This window comes from Ursus arctos, unplaced genomic scaffold (genome assembly GCF_023065955.2).
Source record: "Ursus arctos isolate Adak ecotype North America unplaced genomic scaffold, UrsArc2.0 scaffold_20, whole genome shotgun sequence".
Lineage (NCBI taxonomy): Eukaryota > Metazoa > Chordata > Mammalia > Carnivora > Ursidae > Ursus > Ursus arctos.
Genome location: NW_026622875.1, coordinates 30,578,710 through 30,606,521, shown reverse-complemented (window position 1 = coordinate 30,606,521; position 27,812 = coordinate 30,578,710). Strand labels below are relative to the sequence as shown.

Below are 27,812 nucleotides of genomic sequence, written 5' to 3'. Positions count from 1 at the left end.
TGGTAGTGACTTCCCGGGGCCTTGTACGGAGTCTGAAATCGGGCTCTGCTCCTCAGTACTGATGTCTGCCATGGGCACTTGCACTGCACTGTCATGCCATTTGAGCCCCCAAAACCCTGCTAATGCTTGTGATCAGGGGTGGAGAGGAAAAGACCGGGTGAGTCAGAGTTCTAGTCCCCAAACGAGCAGGGATCAGGAATTTAATGGTTAAAAACAAAAGCAGCTCATAGATTATGACCTATGGTGGTGACCCATAAAATAATTTTGTCCTTTTCTCGGGACAGACATTAAAATATGCTTTTTCAATTGCTGAGAGAATAAACAACTGAAATAAAATAAAATTCCATCCTAGTATACTTTCCACTACTACAAATTTTTTTTCAGCTACTCCTTTAGGTAACTTTAGTTCCTGCTGTTTGTATTTTTTAATCGATGTACCACTTTTTTGAATCAATATCACTCACTGCCATTATATTTTCTCATGTCCCTTTACATTTTAACTTTATATATTATATTAAAGAGTATGAAATAACTTTAAAAAAGGATGTTTTGTACTCTTATGATATTTCTCCCCATAAAAGATTAAGAAATACTGTGGCCTTAAATCCCTTAGAGGATCCTACATTTTAAACCTTGAATTAATAAATGAAAATTAACCGAAGTGAGTCAGTTTTGGAGGTTTAGTTTTCCTGGCCCCAAAGTATTTACAGTGATTTGTGGTAACACCTGAATGTGCCTATTGCATTGGTCAGGGCTCCCCGGTTCAGATCAGAGCAGCCACTGTCTGAGGTTTAAGCAGGGGGGATTTGTTCCAGAAAACAGATAGCTCACAGCAGCAGCAGCAGGAGGGCTGGGGAGCAGGCGAAAGGCTGAATTTCCAGGAGCATCAGCCAGAACCTGAAGTGGCTTGCTGCCTCTTCCTCCAGGGCCATGCTGTTTTCTGTGACTTCTGTGTTAACAAAAGGGAGGCCCTGCGCCCACCTGTTTCCTTACTCAGCTCACACCCACAGCGAAGTTTCAGGTGGGTGCAGCTGACTGGTGGAAACTAGGTCATACCCTGATACCCCAGCTCAAGGGAGGTGAGAGATGTGGGGTTTGTTAGCTTGTCAGTTTTTGTGTATTTTTTTCTATCTGGGGAAGGCAGGACCCACAGTCCAGGAATCTGTTGCAACATCAGGAGGCTGTCCTAAGATGCGGGTAGCCACAAATGACAGGTTTCTGCTATGATAATGTCTCATGAAAATAGCAGCAGGCAAATTGTGCAAACTGTTTGCCTTCTACTATTAAAACTGTGTAGCAAAAAGATGGGACAGAAATACACATAATTGTTAATGCTGATTATCTCTATGGTGAATTATAGGTAATATTTTCCTTTTGTTTAAAAAATTTTATATAAGGATACTATATTTCCTTGTAAATTAGAAAAAAATGAGAGTTTACCATTTAAGAAAGGAAGATCAACATAATTGCTGCCTTGCTAGATCGATGAAAACGCTATTTAAAAGTCCTGAGCACTGGGTGTTATACGTAACTAGAACACCACATCGAAAACTGAGGTACCGTACAGTGGCTAACTGAACATAATAAAAACAAAAACAAAATAAAACAAAGTCCTGAGCAGATTTATGTTAACGACACTGAAATTAAAATACAAAGCAATCCATCAATCAATCAATTAATCAATCAGTCCCCCCCAATGAAAAGTCCTGAGCAGATTTAATAATCTCTCTTTGTTAAACAGATGAATACTGAATCAAAAAAAAAAAGCAAACAACAAATAAAAAACTACCCTCACCTAAGCTAAAATTGAAATCTGTTTCCTTTGGCTCCATCCCCAGTGGGTGCAGTAGCTGCTGATCACATTAGAGAGTCATAACATCTTAAACGAGGAGAGCCTCAGATGTCATTTACCCCAACTTCATAGCATTCATCTCAATTTGAAGTTTTCAAAAATTACGTACTTTCGCACACTCATGTACATTTATCTATTTGTTTAATATTTGTCTTCCCCCGTAGACACAAGGGCAAGGCCTACAAATCCCCAGTGCCTGCTACACCATAGACACACAGTAGGTGCTTACAATATACATGCAATGCAGGATCATTGATGGTTAAATCACAAGGGAAGGGACCACAGCTAGTTATCTCTAGACAAACTGCAAAGACTTCCACCATTACCAGCTGACTAGCCCTCACTAGGATGGTTGTGGCTCTGTGGGACATCATTCTGCTGCTCCTCATGCTCACTGGGATACAGAAGATTCCAGAACTCTTTTAGGCTCATCAGTTTCCTTGCCCCTTGAAGACCTTTTTTCACTCCTACCCCTTCCTGGACACACGAAACTGTGAGGGTCCTGCTATTTTTTTCTATCCCCTACTTTGGAAAGAGAACACAGTTCTTCAGCTCTTAGTCTTTTCTACCTGTCTTGGAGTTCTGTTCCTACCCTCCTTTCTGGACTCCGCCTAGGGGACATGAACTCTTTTCAAGGGCTCAGCAACACCTCACTTTCTTGCTTTCCCTTCATCTGGTCCAGAGGGTCTCTTTCTCTCCTGGAGGCAGGGAGGACACTCACCCACTGGCCAGGTGTTCCTCCAGATCTTTTCTCCAGCCTTGGTCTCTCCTTTGGAATGAAAAGCCAGTGACTTTTTCTCTGTAGTTTGTGAGATGTCCTCTTTTTCCTGAGGTGGCATATGCTGCTGGTTCAATGGGGAGCAACTGAAAGAATAAGAGGAAATTTGAGAAAAACAATCTCAAAAATATAATCTGCCTCATATATATCATGAGTGTCTGAATTTTAACGGAATGAAATTAGCGACAGTTATCCCAGATTTCCAAAGTCACTCTCCAAAGTTTATCAGTTCGCTACTGATTCTAGGAAGAAAGAAGCATGCCACTTGGGAAAAAGAACAGAAAGTTTGTAAAATGAGTGAGTCTTCAGGGATGCTGCTTGTTTTTTGTTTTTTATTTTTGCTGCTGTCATAAAGTTTCTCCTGAACAGTTGAGGTTCTGATAAAATAAATATCTGTCCTGTTATTTAGGAGTGGGTGACAGTCTGAGAGTCACCGAGCAGGTGACAAGCTGTCCTTGATTTGGTAAGTTTCCATTGCTGTCTTCAGCTGATATTGATCTCATATTAAGTGATATGCAATGAGAGTTTCCTGTGTCGGTTCAGTGACACGACCTTAGGTAAGGCAGGGAGAATGTCTCTGCGTCAGCGAGAGATGATTATATTAGATATCACCTGTCTTAATAGCCCTACCTTCGTCTGCTAAGCTGTGGGCAAATGAGATTTTATGCTTTATCGTCAGGCTGCCAGACAGGACTCAGGTAACTATATGTAAAATCTCGTGCTCTGTTGCACAATAGTTGATGTTTATGAGGAAAAATAAGTATTTTTAAGCTTTTTATAGTATTTGTTCCTTCACAGCAAGAGAATATTGCAATTTTGTGCAAGGCTTTATATTGTCATGCTTAACCACTGTGACTTTTACAACCGCATGTTAGCTGGGCAGAGTAAATTACTGGAAAAGCACTATGAAGATGTCATTGAGCTTTGCCTGCTGTGTGGTAATCTTCAGAAGTTATAGGAAAACATAGCCGCCAATGTCATTTCAAGCTCCTTTTACTAAACTAACAGCCTGAGATACCACTCTTAATAACATGAGGTCATTTTTAACCAAATTCTTGATGAAACAGTCTTCTTACAGAAAATGTTACCAAGCGAGCATTTCTCTAGAATCCACTTCATGATCGATTAGAGGCCTCATAAAGTGTTCGTTACCTAACAAAACCAATGTGAAAGCCCCATCAGTGGAAGGGAACCAAATGTTCCAACTTTCCAAGTTGCAGTCCTAGTTAAAGACTCCTGTAAATGGCAGAGCAGAGCCTATGGGGCTCCTGGTGCAGGGCCATCCTCTCTAATGCAGCCAGGGCCTGCCGTGCTGGTCTTTTAGGGGTGGATGAGTTCATACTGGAAAGACCATGCAGAACATTTAAAATGAATAAAATGCTGTAAAGGACTCAAGTTTTAGGAAAACTGATTTCCCAATAAGAGCCATCTTGAAATAGAAGGTTCTCCTGATGAGAATTTTGGAGAATAGACGCTAAACACCAAGCTTTTATTGGTCAAGAAAAAACGCCAAATGTCATCCAACACCTGCTAGGAATCAGGTAAAATAAGGATACATTCTAAGTTTTCCGGCATAGTGTCTCAGCTTCTAGGACAGATGGTCTCACCTAGAATTTTTATGAAATGTTTGCCACTGAGGAATGGGATGGGCAAAAACTACAGGATACAGGGCTGACTGTAATATCTAAGCTTCTAGGCCCTGAGTCTGAACAAAGAAACAGACTCTATCTCTGGTATTGCCTGAGGAAATTTCTTCCATAGTAAAACAACCAGGGAAAAGTCTTATTTGAATCAATGAAAAGTTTGTAGTATAATTACGTTTTTAAGGATGATAGGAGCTCTCCTATCCAGTGTGATTGGGCCTGGTACTTGGGTAAACAGAGTAAACAATTTTTAAGTGAAATGACATAATGAAAACATATCAACTTAAAACACACCATTGTACATTTCTTCCCATTTTTGTGATGCACAACCAACATCTAATGTTTTCTGATTAGAGGTCCCTTCGTCTTTTTTGCATAAACTACATCCAATATATGTTGTTTTCCAGGTTTACCTTCTTTAAAATGGAATGAAAATTTAGTAATCTGACATCAAAATACTCAATTTTTACATTTTTAGCCCAACTCTTTAGCACTATCTTGTCAATTATTATCAGCAATTTTTTTTTGCAACTTGTTACTAACAAGTTTTTTGGCAAACATTTAACTCAGTTTTCCTCGCAAAGATAACACTCATACATATCCTTCGTCAGTTTGTCATATCTAAGTCACAAATTTACAGTAACAAGCACAACTAGCATAATCAAATTTGGGAATAAGTACAATGACTCGGGTAAGCACACATCTCGCCTGGAAGGAGCAGAAGTTAATGGATGTGCCGGAGAGCACCTACTAGGCACAAGTATTCTCTACAGCAAGGGCAACCACCTGCATCTGTTAGAAAGAACTAGAGAGCTCTGGTTCATCCCTGAGTTGGTTGAAGGGCCTTTAATTAAGACTGTTTCTACTATAAATACATTTTCATTAATATGCATAGGTTGTAACTCTTAAAGAACGTCTTTGCAAAATGTGTTCTAGTATGGGTTCTGCAGAACTTGCCCTTAATGAATAGCTAGCGTTCACTTATAATCAGCAGAATCTGTCTGCACACATAATTGGTGCTCTAAAGTGCTTTTCCCCAGCAATCTAGTTTACACTTGCTACTATAATTGGTTTGTTCATCAGACGATTTTTTTCTCAGATGGGAAGAGATAGTGTTTTGGTCCACTCCTCATTGAGTTATCACAGTTTTAAAATTAATAATTTGGAGATTTAATGAGCTCTTTTTCCATTTATACATGCTTGAAATCCTAAATACCTCTCTATCCGTGTTTTTAGATTTTTTTTCTTCACCTAAATACCGATAGCAATAAAGTATGCTATGCCAAGAATAGTTTAAAAAAGAAACTAAATAGCTAATGGCCCTATTGATAGTAAGTTGTTAGATTTGGAAAATTTTAGAGCTGAGAGAGAGAAGCATGTTTATATACACACCCACACAGAGGCAGAGAGAGACACAGAGGCAGAGAGAGAGAGAAGGACATAGGTAAAGAGAAAGACAGACACAGAGAGACAGAGTTGATAGATTAATAAATACATATATATATAGAGAGAGAGAGACAAGAGATAGATACCAAGATAAGAATAGAGAGAAATAGAAAAGCAGAGGAAAACAGATAAGGTGAGAGATAAAACACAGAGAGACAGAAAGAGACAGAAGGAAGCAGAGACACTATGTGAAAGACAAAGGGAAACCAAGACATCTCCAGAGACAGAGGAGGAGCCACCTCAGCAATGTTGCTCAACATTAGCTCAGTCTGTGACCTGTTGGACCCGATCTGTAGAGCTGCAGGTATGTCAGTGACCAGAAGAGGCAAGCGGGCCCAGGGACCACTAGGAGGCACAATGTCATAACAGACAATACCAGACCAATGAGTAGGTCTTGGCCTAGACATTGATTAGGTGGCCCTGAACCACGTGTTCATAGCTGTTATTCTTTAACTTTCAATGTATTTAAATTTTTATTTTTGTTTGCTTGTTTGTTTGGCTGCAGAAAGGTACTGAAGGAAATCTCTATTGGAGATCTTAATCCAAATGAGACTGTGCAGGCCAATTTGGAAGCCCAGCTCCTTTCCAAGCTGGACCACCCAGCTATTGTCAAGTTCCATGCAAGCTTTGTGGAGCAAGATAGTTTCTGCATTATCACGGAGTACTGCGAGGTGAGACTCTCCTCTTTTGGAATTCTCAGTAAGAATCTATTTCACAGTATATAGATGTCCATAAAGAATCATCTCATAAGTTCAATGATCAAATCACAGGTTGAGGGGGATGGGTTAAATAAGTGATCAGGATTAAGGATGTTGCGATGAGCACCAGGTGTTGTATGGAAGTGTTGAATCATTATATCGTACACCTGAAACTAATACTGTACTGTATGTTAACTAACTGGAATTTAAATAAAGACTAAAAAAAACCAGAAAGAACCCCACAAGCTGAACTATAAAGATCTCTAGTTAATTGACAAACTCATTTCTAATGAAGGAGTAGTTGCTACGGGAGAGTGCTTCTTGGAGAGCGAGTAGTTTAGGAGAGGGTCACCCAAACCTTCTACAACAGTCCAATGTTTAGATGAACATTTAAATGCTGTAACGGAGGCCTGGACAGAGCAGTGGTCCATCTCTTGAGTTTTGGGTTCTAAGCCTATTCCTCATTTTCCCCAGTGGAAATTTGGAAATGGAAATATGGCTCATTTTCCTCATGGAAATCTTTCTTCATATTTATCAATTTGTGATTTATGGCTTCATGTATCTGCAATTTTCCCTACCACTTCCATGTTCTCTGCAAGTAATAACTGCATTTTAGCCCCAGCTGAGTCTGAAGCTGCTTGGACAAGTATCAGAGGGGAAAACTGACAAGGAGCAGCCGTACTACGAATCTGTATGTTTGTTCCTGAGAGACTAGGTAGAGGGGAGTTATAAGGTCTGGGTCAGTCAGAGAGAACATGAAGATGACCTTGCTCAAAAAGTATATCCCAGAACATTCTGGGAGCTAGTCTTAGCCAAATGCACCTTGGGGAAATTGGGTGCTTTTCATACTTTAGAGTGAATTTAGTCAGTTCATCACCTGGGTGTTGCTGGGGCCTGAAAGAAAAGATGCTGGAAGGAAGGAAGATGCTCATTAGAATGGAAGGCAGTCCTGTTTGGTCAAAAACTTTGGACAACAAGGGGGTGCTGTGTGTTTGAGACACAGAAGAGAAGAGGCCGGAGGAGAGAAAACTCGGAAGGAGTAGGGATAGCCACAAAAGCCAGCCTTTTGTGTCATGCTTGACACATGAGCTGGTGTATTAACCAGTGTGAAGCCAAAAGCCCAGTTAAAATATCTGCAAGTTTGAGATACTCCAAGTCTCAGCTATTTCCCTGCAGGTCAGCCTCCTGAGCTCAGCATTGCCAGGTGTTTCCTTGTCCATTTCTCTGCTTGCAGGAAAATGAGGGAAGAGGGGGGCGGGAGAACCACATTTAGATGTCTACTTCTCCTTTAGTCAGTGGACTGTTAAGAAAAACAAAATGATGAGTTGTGCAGAGCTGTGATAATGAACAGCTACCCTAGCATGTATGTCATGAATCCGTGCAAAACAATAGGTATTTCCTTATGTAGCTACAATATGATCCATCTGCTATAATTTAATCATTTTTCTTCCTTTAGCCCTTCAGTTAATCAACTATTTTATTTGGGAGACAACTGACTCCTACTACTTATGACTACTGCTGCTTTTGGCGCATTGGATTTTCCAAAGATTCTTTCCGGTCTTAGCAGTATTTTTCACTGTGGTCAGTACTATGCAATAGGGCTTTCTGTGATAGTGGATAGTTTTGTGTTTATGTTGTCCAAAACAGTAGTGAGTAGTCCCACATGACTCTTCAGCACTTGAGGAAGTGTAGCTAGTGTGATCAAGGAGCTGGATGTTAAATTTTTTTTTTTTAAGATGTTATTAATTTACTTGACAGAGACGGCGAGAGAGGGAACACAAGCAAGGGGAATGTGAGAGGGAGAAGCAGGCTTCCCGCCAAGCAGGGAGCCCGATGCGGGGCTCGATCCCAGGACCCTGGGATCATGACTTGAGCCGAAGGCAGACGCTTATTGGCTGAGCCACCCAGGCGCCCCTGGATGTTAAATTTTATTTAATTTTAATATATTTAAATGTAAATAACCACGTATGGCTACTGGCTACCATATTGGACAGCTCCAGGTGATAAGCTAGAACTTTCTTTCCCTGCCTTATTTTTTGAAATTTTCAACTTTAATATAATTTTAATCTACCAGAAAAGTTATAACACAATGAACCATTCGTCCAGATTTGCCAATTATTATAATATCCCCACATTTGCTTTATCATTCTATTTATTCATCTATCTATACTCTTTTCCTGAACCATTTGAGAGGGAGTTGCAGACACAATGGCTCTTTATTCTAAATATTACTGTACTTTCTAAGGCCAAGGACACTGTCTTACGTAACCATGGTACAATGATCAAAATCAGGAAACTAACATTGAAACAATACCGGTAGGAAGCCTGAATGGCTCAGTCGGTTAAGTGTCCACCTTGGTGCAGGCCATGATCCCAGGGTCCTGGGATCCAGTCCCACATCGGGCTCCTTGCTCAGCAGGGAGCCTGCTTTTCCCTCTGACTGCCAATCCCCCTGCTTGTGCGCTCTCTCTCTCTCTCTCTCTGACAAATAAATAAATAAATAAAGTCTTAAAAAAAAAGAAAGAAAGAAAGAAAGAAACAATGCTGGTATTTAATCCAGTGCTTGTTAAAATGTGATCTCGGGCCAGCAGCATCACTGTTACTTGGGCACTCTACCCCAGCCATACTGAATCAGAGATTCTGGAGGGGTGGCATCTGGCAATCTCTGTTTTGACAAGTCCACCAGGAAAGTCCAAAACACGTAGAAGTTTGAGAACCACCCATCTAATCCACAATCTGTCTTCAAATGTAGCCCACTTGTCCCATTTATGACCTTAGAAAGGACATTTCTGTATGTTTTTTCTCGCACAGGATCCAGTCCAGGATCATCTGCGTTAATTTTTAAATTCTTATGGTTTCCAAGGGCTGAGCTACTCTCTCAGGAGGGGCGTTGCCATGGTGACGACCGCAGGCAGGGGAACTGCTGCGGGGCTTCCAGGGCTCCATGCTGCTGAGCTGTCAGGCTGTCACTTCCCCGACTCCCAAGGAATGACGTGTGCGGATAGCTGGTTCTTGTTGTTAACAGAGATATTTCTCATCTTCAGACCCAAATTTGCTTTTACCCTACACAAACTTGGCATTATCCTCTTTTTATTGAGGTAAAAGAATATTGGAAATACCAGGTGGCCAAACTTGCACCTCATAGGAAAATGCCATCACCATTGAAATAGTTGGTCTTTTTATCTCCAAGTTTGCTCTTTTGTAATTTAATTTGGGACCTTACAAGATTGAAATATATAAATGCATTCATGAGGCTGCTACATCCACCATTCAATCCTTCGGGCACATCCCATCAGATTATGAGTGTGAAAAGCCAGTAACTGAACTCTCACAACTTCTTGTCAAGATCTAACCAAACCTTTGATGGGGAACAGTTCCAAAACTACCAAAGTGGGAAAGTATTTCAAATATTGGTGTCTTCTCTTCTCCCCCACCCACACCATCCAAGGTTAAATGGAACTACTTCATGTTTCCTGTCCGTACTGCACAGTTTCACACCTCTTCATCTCTACTTGGACCTTTCTCTTTCAGAATGTCCTTCTTCAAATCCTAGTCATCCTCCCAGGACCAGCAGAAATGCCACCTCCTTTACAAAGACTCCCATAATCTCCTGGCTGGAAGTCTCTCCCCACCTGGTCCCCCCACCCCCACCCCATAGCATTTTATGTCTCTTGGCACTCAACACATTATACATAGTAGAAACCATCTCAAACTTCCGGTGTGAGATTGATCTTTTTCTGATTCATTTTCGTATCACATGGACGCAAGGAGTGAGCCAGAAGGAAATTGGCACTCAGAAATTTCTTTTTTTTTCCCTCACGAATTCTTTATTACTTGCTTCCATCTGCCTCCCACCTCATTTCTGTCAAACACTAATGGTAAAAGATAAAACATTGGATCCTTCTACCTGTTACATATGTCAAAAGCATTTTGTCCTGCCTTATTTTGCTGGCTCCCTAACAATGTACTGCACTAGAGACCTGTGAGATACTACCTGAGGTTGTCCCTTCGGGTGAGAAACCCCGGGCATTCACTCAGCAGATGCAGTAGAGGATAGTTGAGATCACGTATCTTCAGTGGAGAGAGAACATATGACTATCCACCAAGAGCAGGAAAGGTTGGACTTGTCTATTTTCTGCTTAGCGATATCGACATGACTAAACAAAAATTTATCAGTATAACAGTAGTGCTCAACTTTGGTTGTATATTAGAATCACCAAAAGGTTTAAAAAATCACAAGACCTGAGACCAATCTCCAGAAAGTCTGATTTAATTGACCTGGATTTTTTTTTTTTTAATGATTTTTTATTATATTATGTTAGTCACCATACATTACATCCCCGGTTTCCGATGTAAGGCTCGATGATTCATTAGTTGTGTATAACACCCAGTGCACCATGCAATACGTGCCCTCCTTACTACCCATCACCGGTCTATCCCATTCCCCCACCCCCCTCCCCTCTGAAGTCCTCAGTTTGTTTCTCATAGTCCATAGTCTCTCATGTTTCATTCCCCCTTCTGATTACCCCCCCCTTTCTTTATCCCTTTCTTCCCCTACTGATCATCCTAGTTCTTATGTTCCATAGATGAGAGAAATCATATGATAGTTGTCTTTCTCTGCTTGACTTATTTCACTTAGCATTATCTCCTCCAGTGCTGTCCATGTTGTAGCAAATGTTGAGAACTCGTTCTTTCTGATAGCTGAGTAATATTCCATTGTATATATGGACCACAACTTCTTAATCCAGTCATCTGTTGAAGGGCATCTCGGCTCCTTCCACGATTTAGCTATTGTGGACAATGCTGCTATGAACATTGGGGTGCATATGGCCCTTCTCTTCACTACGTCTGTATCTTTGGGGTAAATACCCAGTAGTGCAATGGCTGGATCATAGGGTAGCTCAATTTTTAACTTTTTAAGGGACCTCCACACTGTTTTCCAGAGTGGCTGTACCAACTTGCATTCCCACCAACAATGTAGGAGGGATCCCCTTTCTCCACATCCTCTCCAACAATTGTTGTTTCTTGCCTTGTCTATTTTTGCCATTCTAACTGGCGTAAGGTGGTATCTCAGTGTGGTTTTGATTTGAATTTCCTTGATGGCTAATGATTTTGAACATTTTTTCATGTGTCTGTTAGCCATTTGTATGTCTTCATTGGAAAAGTGTCTGTTCATATCTTCTGCCCATTTTTTGATTTGTTTATTTGTTTCTCGTGTATTGAGTTTGAGAAGTTCTTTGTAGATCTTGGATACCAGTCCTTTATCTGTAGTGTCATTTGCAAATATATTCTCCCATTCCGTGGGCTGCCTCTTAGTTTTTCTGACTGTTTCCTTGGCTGTGCAGAAACTTTTAATCTTGATGAAGTCCCATAAATTCATTTTATCTTTTGTTTCTCTTGCCTTTGGGGATGTGTCATGAAAAAGGTTGCTTTGGCTGATGTCGTAGAGGTTGTTGCCTATGTTCTCCTCTAGAATTTTGATGGATTCCTGTCTCACATTGAGGTCTTTCATCCATTTGGAGTTTATTTTTGTGTATGGTGTGAGATAGTGGTCAAGTTTCATTCTTTTGCATGTAGCTGTCCAATTTTCCCAGCACCATTTATTGAAGAGACTGTCTTTTTCCCACCGGGTATTTTTTCCTGCTTTATCAAATATTAGTTGCCCAAAGAGCCGAGGGTCCATTTCTGGGCTCTCTATTCTGTTCCATTGGTCTATGTGTCTGTTTTTGTGCCAGTACCATGCTGTCTTTGTGATCACAGCTTTGTAGTACAGCTCGAAATCCGGCATTGTGATGCCCCCAGCTTTGTTTTTCCTTTTCAACAGTTCCTTGGAGATTCGGGGCCTTTTCTGGTTCCATACAAATTTAAGGGCTGTTTGTTCCAGTTCTTTGAAAAATGTCCTTGGTATTTTGATCGGGATAGCATTGAAAGTGTAGATTGCTCTGGGTAGCATGGACATTTTAACTATGTTAATTCTTCCGATCCATGAGCATGGAATATCTTTCCATCTTTTTATGTCTTCCTCAATGTCTTTCAAGAGTGATTTATAGTTTCTAGAATATAGGTCCTTTACGTCTCTGGTTAAGTTAATTCCAAGGTAACGTATGGTTTTTGGTGCTATTGTAAATGGGATGGATTCCCTAATTTCTCTTTCTTCGGTCTCGTTATTCGTGTATAGAAATGCAACTGATTTCTGAGCATTTATTTTGTATCCTGCCACGTTACTGAATTGCTCTATAACTTCTAATAATTTGGGAGTGGCTTCTTTTGGGTTTTCCATATAGAGTATCATGTCATCTGCAAAGAGAGACATTTTGACTTCTTCTTTGCCAATTTGAATACCTTTGATCCCTTTTTGTCGTCTGATTGCTGTTGCAAGGACTTCTAGTACTATGTTGAATAATAGTGGCGAGAGTGGGCATCCTTGTCGAGTTCCTGATCTTAAGGGAAAGGCTTCCAGCTTTTCTCCATTGAGAATAATATTTGCAGTAGGCTTTTCATAGATGGCTTTTATGAGATTGAGAAATGTACCTTCTATTCCTACACTCTGAAGGGTTTTAATCAGGAAAGGATGCTGTATTTTGTCAAATGCTTTTTCGGCATCGATTGAGAGGATCATATGGTTCCTGAGTCTTTTCTTGTTGATATGATGTATCACGCTGATTGATTTGCGAATATTGAACCACGCTTGCATCCCAGGTATGAATCCCACTTGATCGTGATGGATAATCCTTTTAATGTACTGTTGGATTCTATTAGCAAGTATCTTGTTGAGGATTTTGGCGTCCATATTCATTAGGGAAATCGGTCTGTAATTCTCCTTTTTGAGGGGGTCTTTGCCTGGTTTGGGGATCAAGGTAATATTGGCCTCATAGAATGAGTTTGGTAGCTTTCCTTCTGTTTCTATTTTTTGAAATAGCTTTAGGAGAATAGGTATTATTTCTTCTTTGAATGTTTGGTAGAATTCCCCAGGAAAACCGTCCGGGCCTGGAGTTTTGTTATTTGGAAGGTTGTTTATCACTGACTCAATTTCTTCATAATTAATTGGCCTGTTTAAGGAATCAATTTCTTCCGATTTCAATCTTGGTAGTTTATAGGTTTCCAGGAAGGATTCCATCTCTTCCAGATTGCTTAGTTTATTGGCATATAGCTGTTGATAAAAATTTCTAATAATCCTTCCAATTTCAATGGTGCTCGTCGTGACCTCTCCTTTTTCATTCATAATTTTAATAATCTGGGTCCTTTCTCTTTTCTTTTGGATAAGTCTTGCCAGTGGTCTGTCAATTTTATTGATTCTCTCAAAGAACCAGCTTCTAGTCCTGTTGATCTGCTCTACTGTACTCTGGTTTCTGCTTGATTGATTTCAGCTCTAATTTTGGTCAACTGCTTCCTCGTGCGTGGATTAGGCCTGTCCCTCTGTTGCTGTTCCAGTTTCTTGAGGTGAGAATATAAAAACTGCATTTTAGATTTTTCTATTCTTTTGAGTGAGGCTTGGATGGCTATGTATTTCCCCCTTAGGACTGCCTTTGCAGTATCCCATAGGTTTTGGACTGTTGTATTTTCATTCTCATTGGTCTCCATAAATTGTTTAATTTGATTTTTGATTTCCTGGTTTATCGAGTCATTCCTGAGCAGTATGGCTCTTAGTCTCCAAGTGTTTGAGTTTCTTCCAAATTTTTCCTTGTGGTTGAGTTCCAATTTCAGAGCGTTGTGGTCTGAGAATATGCAGGGGATAATTTCAATCTTTTGGTATCGGTTGAGACCTGTTTTGTGTCCCAGAACATGGTCTATTCTTGAGAATGTTCCATGGGCATTAGAATAGAATGAGTATTCTTTGGTTCTGGGGTGTAGTGTTCTATATATATCTATGAGGTCCAACTCGTCGAGTATGGCATTCAAAGCCTTTGATTCTTTGCTTAGTTTTTGCCAGGGTGTTCTGTCTATTTCTGATAGTGGAGTGTTGAGGTCCCCTACTATTAATGTATTTTCATTTATATGTCTCTTTATTCTGGATAGGAGTTGGCTTGTGTATCTTGCTGCTCCCCTGTTGGGGGCATATATATTTATAATTGTCATATCCACTTGTTGAATACTTCCCTTAAGAATAATATAGTGCCCTTCTGCGTCTCTAACTATAGTCTGTAGTTTAAAATCCAATTTATCTCATATGAGAATTGCTACCCCAGCTTTCTTTTGAGGACCATTTGCGTGAAAGATGGTACTCCATCCCCTTACTCTCAGTCTGAATGCATCTTTGGGTTTGAAATGAGTCTCTTGTAGACAGCAAATGGATGGGTCATTTCTTGTTATCCAATCTGCAACCCTGTGGCGTTTTATCGGATGGTTCAAACCATTTACATTAAGACTGATTACTGAGAGATATGATTTTAATGTTGCCATGTTGCCAGTAAAGTCTTTGTTTGTATTGGCTGTGACTTTCTGTTCTGTATTACTCTTGGGGCCTTTTTACTTTTATAGAACCCCCCGTAATATCTCCTGTAGGGCTGGTTTCGTAGTTACAAAATTGGTTAGTGACTGGCGATTCTGAAATGTCTTTATTTCTCCATCAATTCTGAATGACAGCCTTGCTGGATAAAGGATCCTTGGCTGCATGTTTTTCTCTGAAAGAGCTTTAAATATGCTCCCCCAACCCTTTCTCTCATTCCAGGTCTGTGTAGACAGGTCTGACGTAATTCTGATGCTTTTGCCTTGGTACGTGAGAAATTTCTTTGCCCTGGCCGCTTTCAATACTGTATCCTTGCATCTAATATTTGCGAATTTCACTATGACGTGACGTGGCGTAGGTTTGTCGTGGTTGAGCTTGGGAGGGGTCCTCTCTGCCTCTTGGACACGAATGTTTGTTTCCCTTGCTAGATTAGGGAAGTTTTCAGCTACAATTTGTTCAAATATCTCTTCTAGACCTCTGTTTTTCTCCACCCCCTCGGGGATGCCGATGATTCTAACATTGGATCGTTTCATTGAGTCAGTAATCTCCCGTAACCTACATTCGTGGGCATGGATTTTTTTAAGACCATCTTCTATTTTCATTTTTTCCTCTATTAACCCATCCTCCAATTCACTAACCCTTTCCTCTGCTTCTGCGACCCTGGCTGTCAGAGCCTCTAGTTTTGCCTGCATTTGGCTCATAGAATTTTTAATTTCTGTCAGATTCGCTCTCATTTCTTAATTGACCTGGATTTTTATCTAGATATCAGGAGGTTTGAATGCTCTCCAAGTGATTCAAATGTGTAGCCAGGGCTGCAAACTGCGTAAAAAGGGGAATGGTTAGTGTACAAATAGAAAAATGGAATTGTAAAGGAAAACTTTGTCAGTGTTTATGGAGCACTGAGCAAAGATGAGGCCCAGACCTGAGAACTGGGAAGTATGGCTCTGACACTGGATTAGGTTTTATGCTCAGGCACCTCGCTTGGTGCTGTTATTCATGAAAATTGCCTGGCCTATTCTTGCTCCATGTGCAATTTCTGATTACAGTGCAGCTCTCTACTTGGGCCTCTTCTAAAAGGAAAAAATCTGCTGACTAAACTGACAAGAGCTTCCTGTTGTCTTGGCAGTTGTAGTTCTCAGTGCATACGAATATAAATTGGCATTCTAGATTATTCATTGGTTCCTTAAGAATTTCAAATTCATAAAGGCAGTAGTAATCAAAGGTCTTTCCAAAAGCCATTACTGATCCCCAACTCTGTGTCAGATACAATTCTAGAAAGCGTGGGGCAACAGAGATAATACAATAATATTTCTTTAATGAACCTGTCTGGTAAAAAAAAAAATGAACCATTTCTAACAATGGCAAAAATACAAGGGGGATATGGTAAGGGTCAAGGGAATGAGGTGGTTAAAGTGCTGTGGGAGCTAAGAGTAGAAATGACTTTGGACTGCAGGAACCATGGAGGAACTGGCATTATATTTGAACTTGTAAGTATGGGAAGGATTTGGTCAAGGGAGATGGGGCAAGGACACTTGAGTTAAAGGGAATAATGTGATTAAAAAGCTCAGAAATAGAAAATCATGGACCATGATTTAAGAACCTAATACTTCACTTTTAATTGTAATGCGTTTGCAGTTAAACACATTTCCTAATGTTAACAACTTCTATAATCTCTGTACAGTTATCAAACCCAGAATATTAACATTTTACCAGTTTCCTTGCTGTGTCTTTGTCTGTTCCAGGGCCCAATCTAGGATTCTACAATGCATTTAATTGTTGTATCTCTTTAGTCCTTTCTGATCTGTGACAGTTTCCCTTTCTAGCCTTTTTTTTTTATGACATTGCTACTTTTGATGAGTACTGGTAAGTTATTTTGTAGAAGGCCTGTCAGTTTGGATTTGTCTGATGTTTTCTCATGATTAGATTGAGATTATATATTCTGGACAAGACTACCAGAGCAGTGATGTGTTGTCCTTCTCAGTGTATCATATTAAGAGGGGACATGATGTTAGTACGTCTTATTACTGGTGATGTTAACTTTGATTTTTTTGATTGAAGTTGTATCTGCTGGATTTCTCCACTGTAAAGTTATACTATTTCCTTTTTTCTAGTGGATAAGTATCTTGGGAAAGCTACTTTGAGACTATGCTAATAATCCTGTATTTCCTTAAACTTTCACCTACTGATTTTAGCATCTTCCAGTGAAGGTTGTCTGGAGCTCTTTTTACTCTGATGTTTTCCTAATGGTGATTATGTATTTCCCTCATTCTTTCTACATTTACTAATTGGGATTCTCTTATAAGGAAGAGCTCTTCTACTGTTCTTTTTCCACTTATGTATTTATTCAATTCTTTATATTATCATGAACTCATGAATATTTATTTTATTCTGTGGGTTATAACCCAATACTCCTTATTTATTTTGTTGTTCAGACTCTTCCAGCTTTAGCCTTTGGGGCTCCTTCGTGTTGGCTCCTGTGTCTTCTTAACACGCCCTCATCCTTTTTCAAGAAGTAGATTCTTATATATTATTCTATTTTATAGATGAGGAAACAAGACCCCAGAAAGGTGGAGTGATTTTTCTGGCAATTACATGGCTGGAATATTGAATTTCATCCAGGGTAGAACCAGGACCAGGGGTATTAGGAAAACTGCTCCTTTTTTTCTTTTTACTTGGATTACTCTAATTCCTTCCTTAATATTTAATAGAATCAACCAATAGTCCATGGTTCCTACCTCCCCAAGCATGTAATTATCTACTTGCACGTGGACATGAATTAGAAGAGATTGACTGTTTTATTGCTCAGACCAACTATGTTAACTAAACATGTTTCAAATCATGGCCCAGAACACAAATTTCTGCACTAGTCAAGCCTATGTGAATTATAGGAAAATATGAAAAATATAAAATGAAAACTCTCAGTTATAAGATGAACAAGTTCTGGGAATCTAGAACATAGTTCTGTGGACAGTGACATAGTTAATAACAATGTACTTTATGCCTGAAATTTGCGAAGAGAGTAGATCTCAAGTGCTCTCACCACCAAAAAAAAAAAAAAAAAAAGAGAGAGAGAGACAGAAAAGAAAAAGAAAAAAAATAACTGTGTGAGGTATTGGACGTGTCAGTTAACTCAAATGTGGTGATCATCTCACAATTCACATGTACATTTCCTTTTCTTGGCGTATTCTCACTAATATTCTATTTTTATCTCCAGTTATACAGAAACAAGGAAACACATGTCTCTCGGTTTGCACACACGTGGATATTTTAATGTGTTGATGATGTTATTAAGTATTTTATTTCTCTCACTCAGAGACTAGTTAGGGTTTGAAATAGTGGAGAGTGTGTGGACTTGGTCATCACACTGACTTCTGTTCAAATCTTGGTCCATTTCCTTCAGCAAGTTATTTCATTTTTCTGATGCTTTTCCTGATATTAAGATAGTGTAACAACACCACCTCTTTTGTTAGTTTTTTTTTAGGGATTTGAAATAATGAATATTGAAAAAATGGCTATCAGAGCTTTGCACCTGTCAATAATGGAGTTGTGATTATAATCGTTGCTACTCCTGTCTCCCCTTTCCAGTTGTTTTCTAGAAGGCAAGGTAATTTTTAACTCTGAGTCTGACTTGTAGCTGTTAGTATGATTCATGCCAGAAGGAGGAAACATGCAAATTCTTAAACACTAATGGGACTGATAGCAATTTTCAAGCGATTACTTGCCAAGGATCTGTTTGTACTGTAAAAAAGAAAATTTGAAAATTTCTCTTATGTTTCTTATTTATGTAAAACTGCTTAAATAAACCAAGTAAGTAGGTTGAGTTTTATAATTTTGAACCTCTAGTAGGTGTCAGTACACTCTTGCAAGTGAATTTGGCAATGATATGTCTTATAAAGCTACTGTTTATTGTCCTGTGTCTGGGGCCACTACCATCCAAATTGTTTTTTTGTGGTTGAGAGAGATCCTGGGATATTGATTATTATGACATTGATTAGTGACCATCTGTCTTAGTCCATTCAGGCTGCTGTAACAACATACATAGACCAGGTGGTTTACAAACAACAGAAATTTGAAGTCTAAGATCAAGATTCCAGCAGATTCAGTGTCTGTGAAGGCCAGATTCCTGGTTTATAGATGGTTGGTCATCTTCTTGCTGTGTCCTCACATGGTAGTAGGGGTGGGGGAGTTTTCTGGGGTCTCTTTTTATAAAGACACTAATTTTATTCATGAGCCTCCACGCTCATGATCTAATCATTTCCCAGTGTCCCCCCACAAGACTGTCATACTGGGGATTAAGATTTCTACATAGAATTTTGAGGGGACACAAACATTCAGTCTATGGAACCATTCTTCCCAGTGTGAGCTGCAGGTGTCCACACATCAGGGCTGTCTTTAGTGGCCTGCTTTGCTGGGATTGCTGCTGACTGAGGGAACTAAGCATTATCTTTAGAGAGGTAGGGCCCCTCGGGGTTCTCTGTTTTATCTGGGCAGCTCCATCCTGGTGTAGGTAGGCCTTCCTGAATTTTCTCTGTGCCAGTTCTATGAGTCCAGACTTTATTCAGTTAGGGAAGACTGTAAATCAGGTGAGTGTCTCATGATTTTATATACCTGAACTTATCTGCTCATGATTTTTAAGTACCAAGATTAAAGTAATTTGATTTGTTCTATTTTCTTCCTTTGTTTAAACTATGAAATTTTTTAGCCTTTTAACAACAAAGTTAAAAAGTAAGGCCACTGATTTTTACTTAAAATTGTTAATGTAAAAAGTTCAAAAGCAAAACTAGTTTTATTTAAAAGATTTGTACTAATGCACTAATATAAAGCAATTCATAAACCCAGTAGAACTTACAGCATGTGGGGTATGGCTTTAGCGGACATACTTTATATAAATATAAGTGTTCAAAAATAGGATCAGAATAATCCACTTCAAATACTTTATTTTAAAAACAACCCAGTGATTTATAGATGAAAGCATTTCATTTCACTTCTTAGGTTAAAAATAAGTTCTACCATTTTATTCTTATTCATGTACATTTGCCTCAACAGGAAGAATACTTTAAAAGAATCTAGAAAAAGAAATTAGCAACTAAACTCAGTAATGCTCATTTATATTATCAGACATAAACATCATGATATCACACGCCATTATTTAGTACCTATTTAGAAACTGGATTTTCTTATTTTGCTTTTAAGAGTGTGGTGTGGCCTCCATTTCCCCCACTTTCATGCACTCCATTACAGTGAACTTCCAAAATTCTAAGGAAGCATCTTCGGGTTCTGCGATGACGGGCGATCTCCTTCGCTGCCCTTCCACCTTCATTTATTGGTGTTCTCTTTAGTAATGCCACAGTCTTTTAAAAATATATCATTATAAAATGATTCTTATTTAACCCTGACTGTCCCAAATACATCTTTTGCCTTTGGAATTTTTCAAACTATTGGACCAGATGTTTCCCTTGATGGGTGAAATATTAAGTATGTGGCCCATTTGTGTTATTATCTAGCAACAGTTTCTTTTTTAATTTAACCATGAATTTTATTTTATTTTATTTTTTATTTTTATTATGTTCAGTTAGCCAACATGTAGCATTTTCTTAAAGTGTGGTCCATGGGTTACCTGTCCCAGAGTCACTTAGAATGCTTGTTTAAAAATATGGATTCCAACAGCCATTACGGTACACTGAGCTCCAATGAGACAGCGCAGGGGGGAGTGAAAGCCAGACAGGCATTGGGCGACTCTGTGCCTCACTGAGGAATTAAACATGGGCAGAAGACATCCTAAGAAGTCGAGAGGCAAAAATGTCATTATATGCATTCTTTGTGCAAACTTGCCTAGAGGAGACAAGATGAAGCGCCCAGATGCTTCAGCCAACTTCTCAGACGTTTCTAAGAAGTGCGCAGAAAGGCGGAGGACCATGTCTACTAAAGAGAAAGGAAAATTGGAAGACAGGGCAAAGGCAGACAAAGCCCATTATGAAAGAGAAATGAAAACTTAATACCCCTTAAAGGGGAAACAAAAAAAGAAGTTCAAGGATTCCTATGCACCCAAGAGGCCTCCTTTGGCCTTTTCCTTTTTTGTTCTGAGTATCCCCCCCAAATCAAAGGAGAACATCTCAGCCTATCCACAGGTGACGTTGCAAAGAAGCTGGGACAGCGTGGAGTAACACTGCCGCAGACGACAAGCAGCCTCATGGAAAGAAGGCCGCTCAGCTTAAGGAAAACTATGAAAGGAGATTGCTGCATACCGCGCTCGGGGAAAGCCTGATGCGACAGTAAAAGGAGTCGTCTAGGCCAAAAAAGGCAAGGAAAAGACAGAAGACGAAGGAAGAGGAAGTCAAGAGGAAGAGGAGGAGGATGAAGAAGAAGATGACGAATAGCTTGGGGCTAGCGCAGTTTTTTTCCTTGTCTAAAAAGCATGTAACCCCCTATATACAACTCACTCCTTTTAAAGAAAAAGACTGAAATGTAAGGCTGCATAAGATTTGTTTTCAAACTGTACAATGTCTTTTTTTTGTATCATTAACACACTCCCGAATGTGTCTTTTGACAGCCCTGTCCTGGTGGTCTTTTCTGTAGCCACTAACCTTGCCTGGTGCGGTGTGGAGGTGGGAAATTGGCATGGGAATTGGCATGGGTTCTTCTTGGTGCACAGCACAAATTAGTTATATATGGGGATGGCAGTTTTTTTTTTTTTTTTAAGATTTTATTTTTTTAAATAATCTCTACCCCCAGTGTGGGGCTCGAACTCACAACCTCGAGATCCAGAGTTGTGTTCTTCTGGCTGAGCCAGTGGGGCACCCCCAGGGATGATAGTTTTTTCATCTTCACTTGTCTCTGATGCAGCTTCTACGAAATCATTGCTGTTCTGTTAACTAAATACCACTCTGTAATTTAAAAAAAAAAAAGAGTTGCAACCGTTTTGTTGACATTCTGAATGCTTCTAAGTAAATACAATTTGTTTTATTAAAAAAGAAATTAAAAAATACAGATTCCATTGTCCTCTCCAGACTTACTGAATCAGAGTCTCTGTTGACGGGGTGCAGGATATGCCTTTTAAACAAGCAACGCGGATGATTCTGACGCCTGCTGCCATTTGAGATCCACTAGAAGGATGTATTAGAAGCTTGTTTAAAGGTGAAGCATGAGAGACTATGGACTCTGAGAAACAAACTGAGGGCTTCAGAGGGGACGGGGGTGGGGGAATGGGGTAGGCTGGTGATGGGTAGTAAGGAGGGCACGCATTGCATGGTGCACTGGGTGTTATACGCAACTAATGAATCATCAAACTTTACATCAATAAATAAATAAATAAAAATTAAAAATTAAAAAAAAAAAGCTTGTTTAAAGGCGACATAGAGTGTAACAGAACAGCATTTCACGATGTCAACCAAGTAATAAGGGGCAGCTTTTTTATTTTAAAATGAAGTAGGGCAGAACAGTTTTTCAAGCTTCTTCCAGCCCTAAAATCCTGAGATGACTTTGTTCTTTGCATATGCTCTGGACATTGCAGTTGCGCGGTATTCAGGCTTCTGAGAATGCTCTACTTTAGCCTTTTAAACTGGTTGTAAGTGCTTCTGTGGATGACTGAAAAAACACATGGATTAACTTTTGTTTAATTAAATGCTTTTAGGATTTAAAACTTTATAATGAAATCAAAGATGGTGTTTAGACACTGTATTTGAGTTGTATTTCATTTCTTCAAGGTCTTGGCATTTCAAAGTCAATCTGATGTTGGCTAATTGGGATGGGGGAAGGAGGAGATGCCGTTAACCCATCAAATGGTACATTTTGGGTTACAGATTTACAAAACTTCAGAAGTTAATATCAAAGCTTTATTTGCAACTTTCAAGGGGTGATATTAATGAAAGAAAGCATTTTCTGTGAGCAATATAGACATAGGGCAACATTAATAATGGTTTAAGTCAAAGTCAGTACTCTTCACTAAAGTTTTTTTTTTTTTAAAGACTTTATTTATTTATTTTTGAGAGAGAGAGGAAGAGCACATGAGCTGGGGGAAGGGACAGAGGGAGAAGCAGACTCCATCCCAGGACCCTGGGATCATGACCTGAGCTGAAGGCAGACACTTTAACCGACTGAGCCACCTAGGCGCCCTTAACTAAAGTTTTTTTTAGCAATAAAAGTCATCATTAAATATTTCTCAAAGACAAAATTAAGAAGACAATATGCCTATAGATAATGTAATAACTTCTTAAACCGAAGTATGACATTTTATCAAAAACGTTTGATTTTTCCGTGGAAGATAGCTTAGAGAAAGAAAGTCATAAATGCTTTTCATATTGCTGAGTTAAAATCAGACTGCTTCACAAAAAAAATTGTATTTTTTTGTTGTTATATAAAAGCATAATTTGTTATCTTAATTTTGAGTGACTTGTTTAGAAAAGAGTATTTATTAAAGAACAAAATTCAAAGCAAATAATTTTTCTTAGAGATAAATGCGCAAAATGAAAATTTCAGGGGCAGTAACTTGAGGAGGATGAGATCCAGCTCTCCGATTAATCTTTTGGTGGTCTATCTTGTCAACTAAACATATTCCTTGCTTAATATTAGGAACTGGTTCATTTCTCCTCCTTATAGTTCTGCTCAGAGAGGAAGAGGCAATTTGTATAATCTCCTTTTGACATTTCACTTTGAGGCCCACTGTTAAAGACCCTGTTCTTTTTTTTTAATAGTCTGTATATATGTTTATTTAGTCACGGGAAATTGCGTGCATACTTAATATCAGAGCAGGAAACAGATAAGCAAGTTCCAGTCACCACTTGAGGAGAGAGCATTAGGATGTAATTATCAGACTACCACTAAATGTTACCCAGGGATTGTGCTCCCTTCATGGCAACATAACTCACAGAGAATATAATTCTGCTCACTCACAAAGAAAACAATACCAAAGCTAATACAAATGTGTAAAATTCATATTTCTATAATTTATTGGGGATAAATTCTTGAATGCTATTTTAATACACAAAGTTGTCCAAATTTTAGTGTTATTACAATTGGGGTAGACAATTACAATGCAAAGGCTGTTTTCATAGGGACAACTGTACTTATGTATGACCTTTCTAAAGTAAGAAACATTGGGTTGAAGCAGGCAGCTTCATTGATACTTCTATACGGCAAGTTTTTCTTTTTTTTTTCATTTCTTCTTTCCCTCTCTCCCTCTTCCTTTCCTCCTTCCTCCCTTCCTCCCCTCCTCCCTTCCCCCCTTTCTTTCTTCCTTCTTTCCTTTGATCCATCCATCCATCCATCCATCTCATCTAAAGCTATTCAAGAAGAACACAGCAACATGTATATAATTATCTTTCTGACAGTGGGGATATTTTATCATATTCAGAGAATCTAAATGGAATATTGAAAGGATATCTTGTTTTTTGTTTTAAAATTTGTGTGCGTGTGTGTGTGTGTGTGTGTGAGAGAGAGAGAGAGAGGTCCTTTTGGATAGAAGAGGAAAACTGGATTGGAAAAATATATACACTTACAGCTACCACCTTTTATCTGAAGTGCTTTTGTGTCTACTTCACAAGATATTGTCAAAAATGTTTTGTGCAATTTATAGAAACATTATGACAGTATAGCTTGTATGATCCTACAGAACTGTGATAAACTCTAGGATTAAAAGGACGGAATATAAAGGTAGGTTTGGAGAATGAGAAGAAAAGGATAGTATTTTTGATAAGGAGTCAAATAATCGATTCACTGTATTTTTGAATTCCCAACAAGCTTTGATCTCCTTGGCCCAGAAGATCCAGCAGAAAATTGAATGTGAGCTAGGGCGCAAGTTGAAGTTTGTATGCTATTTTTGACTTGTCATGCCCTTGTGAAAGGTGAGAATATGCAAGGCAAATATTTGCATATTGCACTGAAAGGAAATAAAAAATGCATTGCAACTGAGTCAGTTGGTTGACCTAATGTTTGATTAGAAGTAATTACCCTTTGATTGTTTCATTGCCTGTAAATGCTTCTCCTCTGCATTTAACAGTGAAAACTCTGTCACGAAGTCTGTAAGTAGCTTAATGTTTGGCTCTTATGTTCCTTAGGGATGCGGCTTAGTACCTCTCTTCTCTCATGGGGCTATGTTGTCGGCATACCCTAAAGACCAAAAACACTTGCATTTCACTCATTTTTTCTTCAGACACATACTTCTGGAATTGTGTTTAATTGTCCAGTGTTTTAAGGTAAAGGGGATCAGGTATAGGGCTTCTCTAAAAGAATTTTACATTTTGCGTATTCGTTTCTATGGTAGTTGAAATACATTAATATAAGCATAATCAGAAAAGGTCTTATCAGACTCTGCCAGGCAATTTTAGATGTTTGTCGTTGTGATCGTGATTCATTTTTGGCACCGAGTATTATTCTTTCTATCACCAGTGAGTGGGAGGACAGACTGAATGTTTAAATGATGTGTTTGGACCCCACATAAATCAACCGTTGCTGTATTCCTGGGAATTTTAACTCTTTAATGTAGTTAAAGAGACAAAAAGAGACTTAAGTCATCCCAAAACACATGTTAGTCTGGACAAGCCAAACTGAAAACAATCGAACTCCAGCAGCCAGTGCCATATTTACAATGTAAGGACTGATACAGTTTCACCAAAACATCATCACTTTATATTAGATTAATATCATTCATTTGAGTCTAACTGGCTTTATATTTTTGCTTTGTATATGTGTTAGGCTTCTATAGTTATATAAAACTCTTAAGTATAAGGAAAGTCATTCTTAGTTTTATGTGGGTACATGTAAATATGTAATGTAATGTAATGTAATGTAATAAAAATAAATTTCAGGTAATATTTAAGTAATGTAATAAAAATAAAACTCTTTAGAAGAGTTTTTGTCCTTGAATGATGTCAAAGATAAACACAGTGGGCATTACTTAAAGTGGTGAAAACAGAGTTTATTTGGTAACTGGCAGGGAAAGAGCTGAGCTCTTTCTAGTTGTGCACGTATTCTGATAAGTGCATAGGTGACTGGACCATGAAAAGGGGGAAAACAGTGGAGGCCTGAGCAGAGTCAGGGAAGGGAAATATTACAAAAAGCAGAAAAGGGGTTGGTTCATGTGTATCTGGGCTTGCTAACTGGCATTAATTAAAGTTAGGTCCCTACCCTTCCACAGATACCAGGAGACAGGTATGGGCTGGAAAACAGTAAATTCTTTTGGCAGCCGTAAGTTTTCTCAGGTAGGCACTTTATAGGATACTAGTGTCACCCTAGGGGTGTGGCCTTGAGCTATTAGAAGTGTGTTAATATTGGTTCAAGTCTTTATAAGCCAAGGTCGAGGCCTAGTTGAGAAGAGGGCTCCAAGGAGCCTGGCTAGAGGTTGGTCAAGGGGAGGCTCTGAGTTCCAGAGTGGCAGTATGCCCTCACTTTCTTGTGATAAATAGTCACTGCTATACATTAACTGTTGTAGAGAGAGCTTGATTTTAAAATCTTAACTGAAAGAAAAATATGAAAAATTATGCTGCTGTGTTTCAGGGCCGGGATCTGGACTGTAAAATTCAGGAATATAAAGAAGCTGGCAAAACCTTTCCAGAAAGTCAAATAATAGAATGGTTTATCCAGCTGTTGCTAGGAGTTGACTACATGCATGAAAGGTATGTTCATTTGTTACTGACAGACACAATTTTGACAGTCATATCTGAACTTGAAAAATGAATTTTTGGAGGTGGAATTGAAAGAAAGCAAGTCCAAAGCTAAATGACTGCAGTTAAACATCTATAGTATGCTTTCCCATGAGGAAACTGTTTGAATGATTCAATATAGAAGATTTACTTGAATAGCCATTTTTTGTTGTTCTAGAAATCAGGTTGGCCTTGAATACAAGACAGAAACTTGTATTAAACACATTCTCATATATCTGATCATATCCTGTGATTGTAAGCAATTCTCAGATACCTTTAGCATGCTATGACTTTATTGTATCTTTCAACAAGCTTGAGCTATTAATATCTAGCATGCTCTAAATGAATTTCATAGTCACCTTATAATGTGTCAGTGTCACATTCCAACATGAGCTAAGTGATTGAGGAAAAAGATATTCGTGGGCCTCAGGGAGATAAATACTCAGACCAAAAGTCAGTTTTGACCTGAAGTATCTGATACAGAAGGTCAAAGTATGTTTTATGAGTTCAGTTTTCTATAATTTGCAATTATAATCTCTGGCTTAAAAATGTATTTAGAAAGCTTTTAATTGTATTTTCTACAGGTCAAAAGTAATGATTTTTGAATGTTTTAGAGACCCATTAATTGGTATGACCACATTTGAAAAGATGAGCATACAGAGACAAAAGTAGATACTATGAGATGTCCATAGTACATCTTTCAATTTAGGAGTGTGTGGAACATTGTTCTTGAACAAAGGTTGAAATTTAGAGAGTACATCAAGGTCTGGCTATCCATGGGTATCAGACAGCTCAAATGTGTTGTCTTTTTTTCCTGAATGCATAAAAAGTAACCAGATTGTACTGAGCTTTTCCACGTATCTTCTAAACACACGCTGGATGATACAGATAGGCACTGATTTATTGGCAACTCATAGCAGTCTTCTGAATGACGACAGACTATCCTAAGAAACAGTGATAAAAGAATATCAAATAATCTTTTAATAAACTACCCGAGGCTGCTGAACATAGGGCGTATGTGTATATAGCTATATTGGTATCTCTTTTCTTTTCTTTACTAGTCCATGGCATGTGTGTTAGCTGATACATAAGGAGATATGTATGTATATGTCACATATGTACATGTCACCTTCACATATAAAGGTGACAACTTTTGTGTTCTGTGTGCAAAATATAAAACTGAAATCTAGTTGATTTAGGAGCCCAGATATTTGCAATATATTTGGTATGCTTAATAGTTGAAGTAAATGAGTTTAAAATAATCCTTCAGAGAGAGGATTAAAATTTTTTTTAATCCTTCAGCATTTTAAGAA

The 27,812-nt window shown here is 38.8% G+C and overlaps 1 protein-coding gene and 1 pseudogene across 12 annotated transcripts in view; both read left to right on the top strand.

Annotated features, from left to right (window-relative positions):
• The window catches only part of NEK11 (NIMA related kinase 11), a 244,767-nt gene that overhangs the window by 34,940 nt on the left and 182,015 nt on the right, over positions 1–27,812 (top strand). For 8 of the 12 annotated variants that reach the window (XM_026497009.4, XM_048216226.2, XM_057315968.1 and 5 more), the window contains 2 exons: positions 6,225–6,390; positions 26,354–26,472. The exons of 2 other annotated variants lie outside the window; for them this stretch is intronic. In XM_026497009.4, the coding sequence (XP_026352794.1) occupies positions 6,225–6,390; positions 26,354–26,472 (285 nt within the window). Of the gene's footprint in view, positions 1–6,224; positions 6,391–26,353; positions 26,473–27,812 lie in introns of those variants that run through there. 2 more of the 12 variants (XM_048216229.2, XM_057315971.1) reach the window with 2 other exon arrangements.
• LOC113253930 (high mobility group protein B1-like) lies at positions 20,429–21,533 on the top strand (annotated as a pseudogene).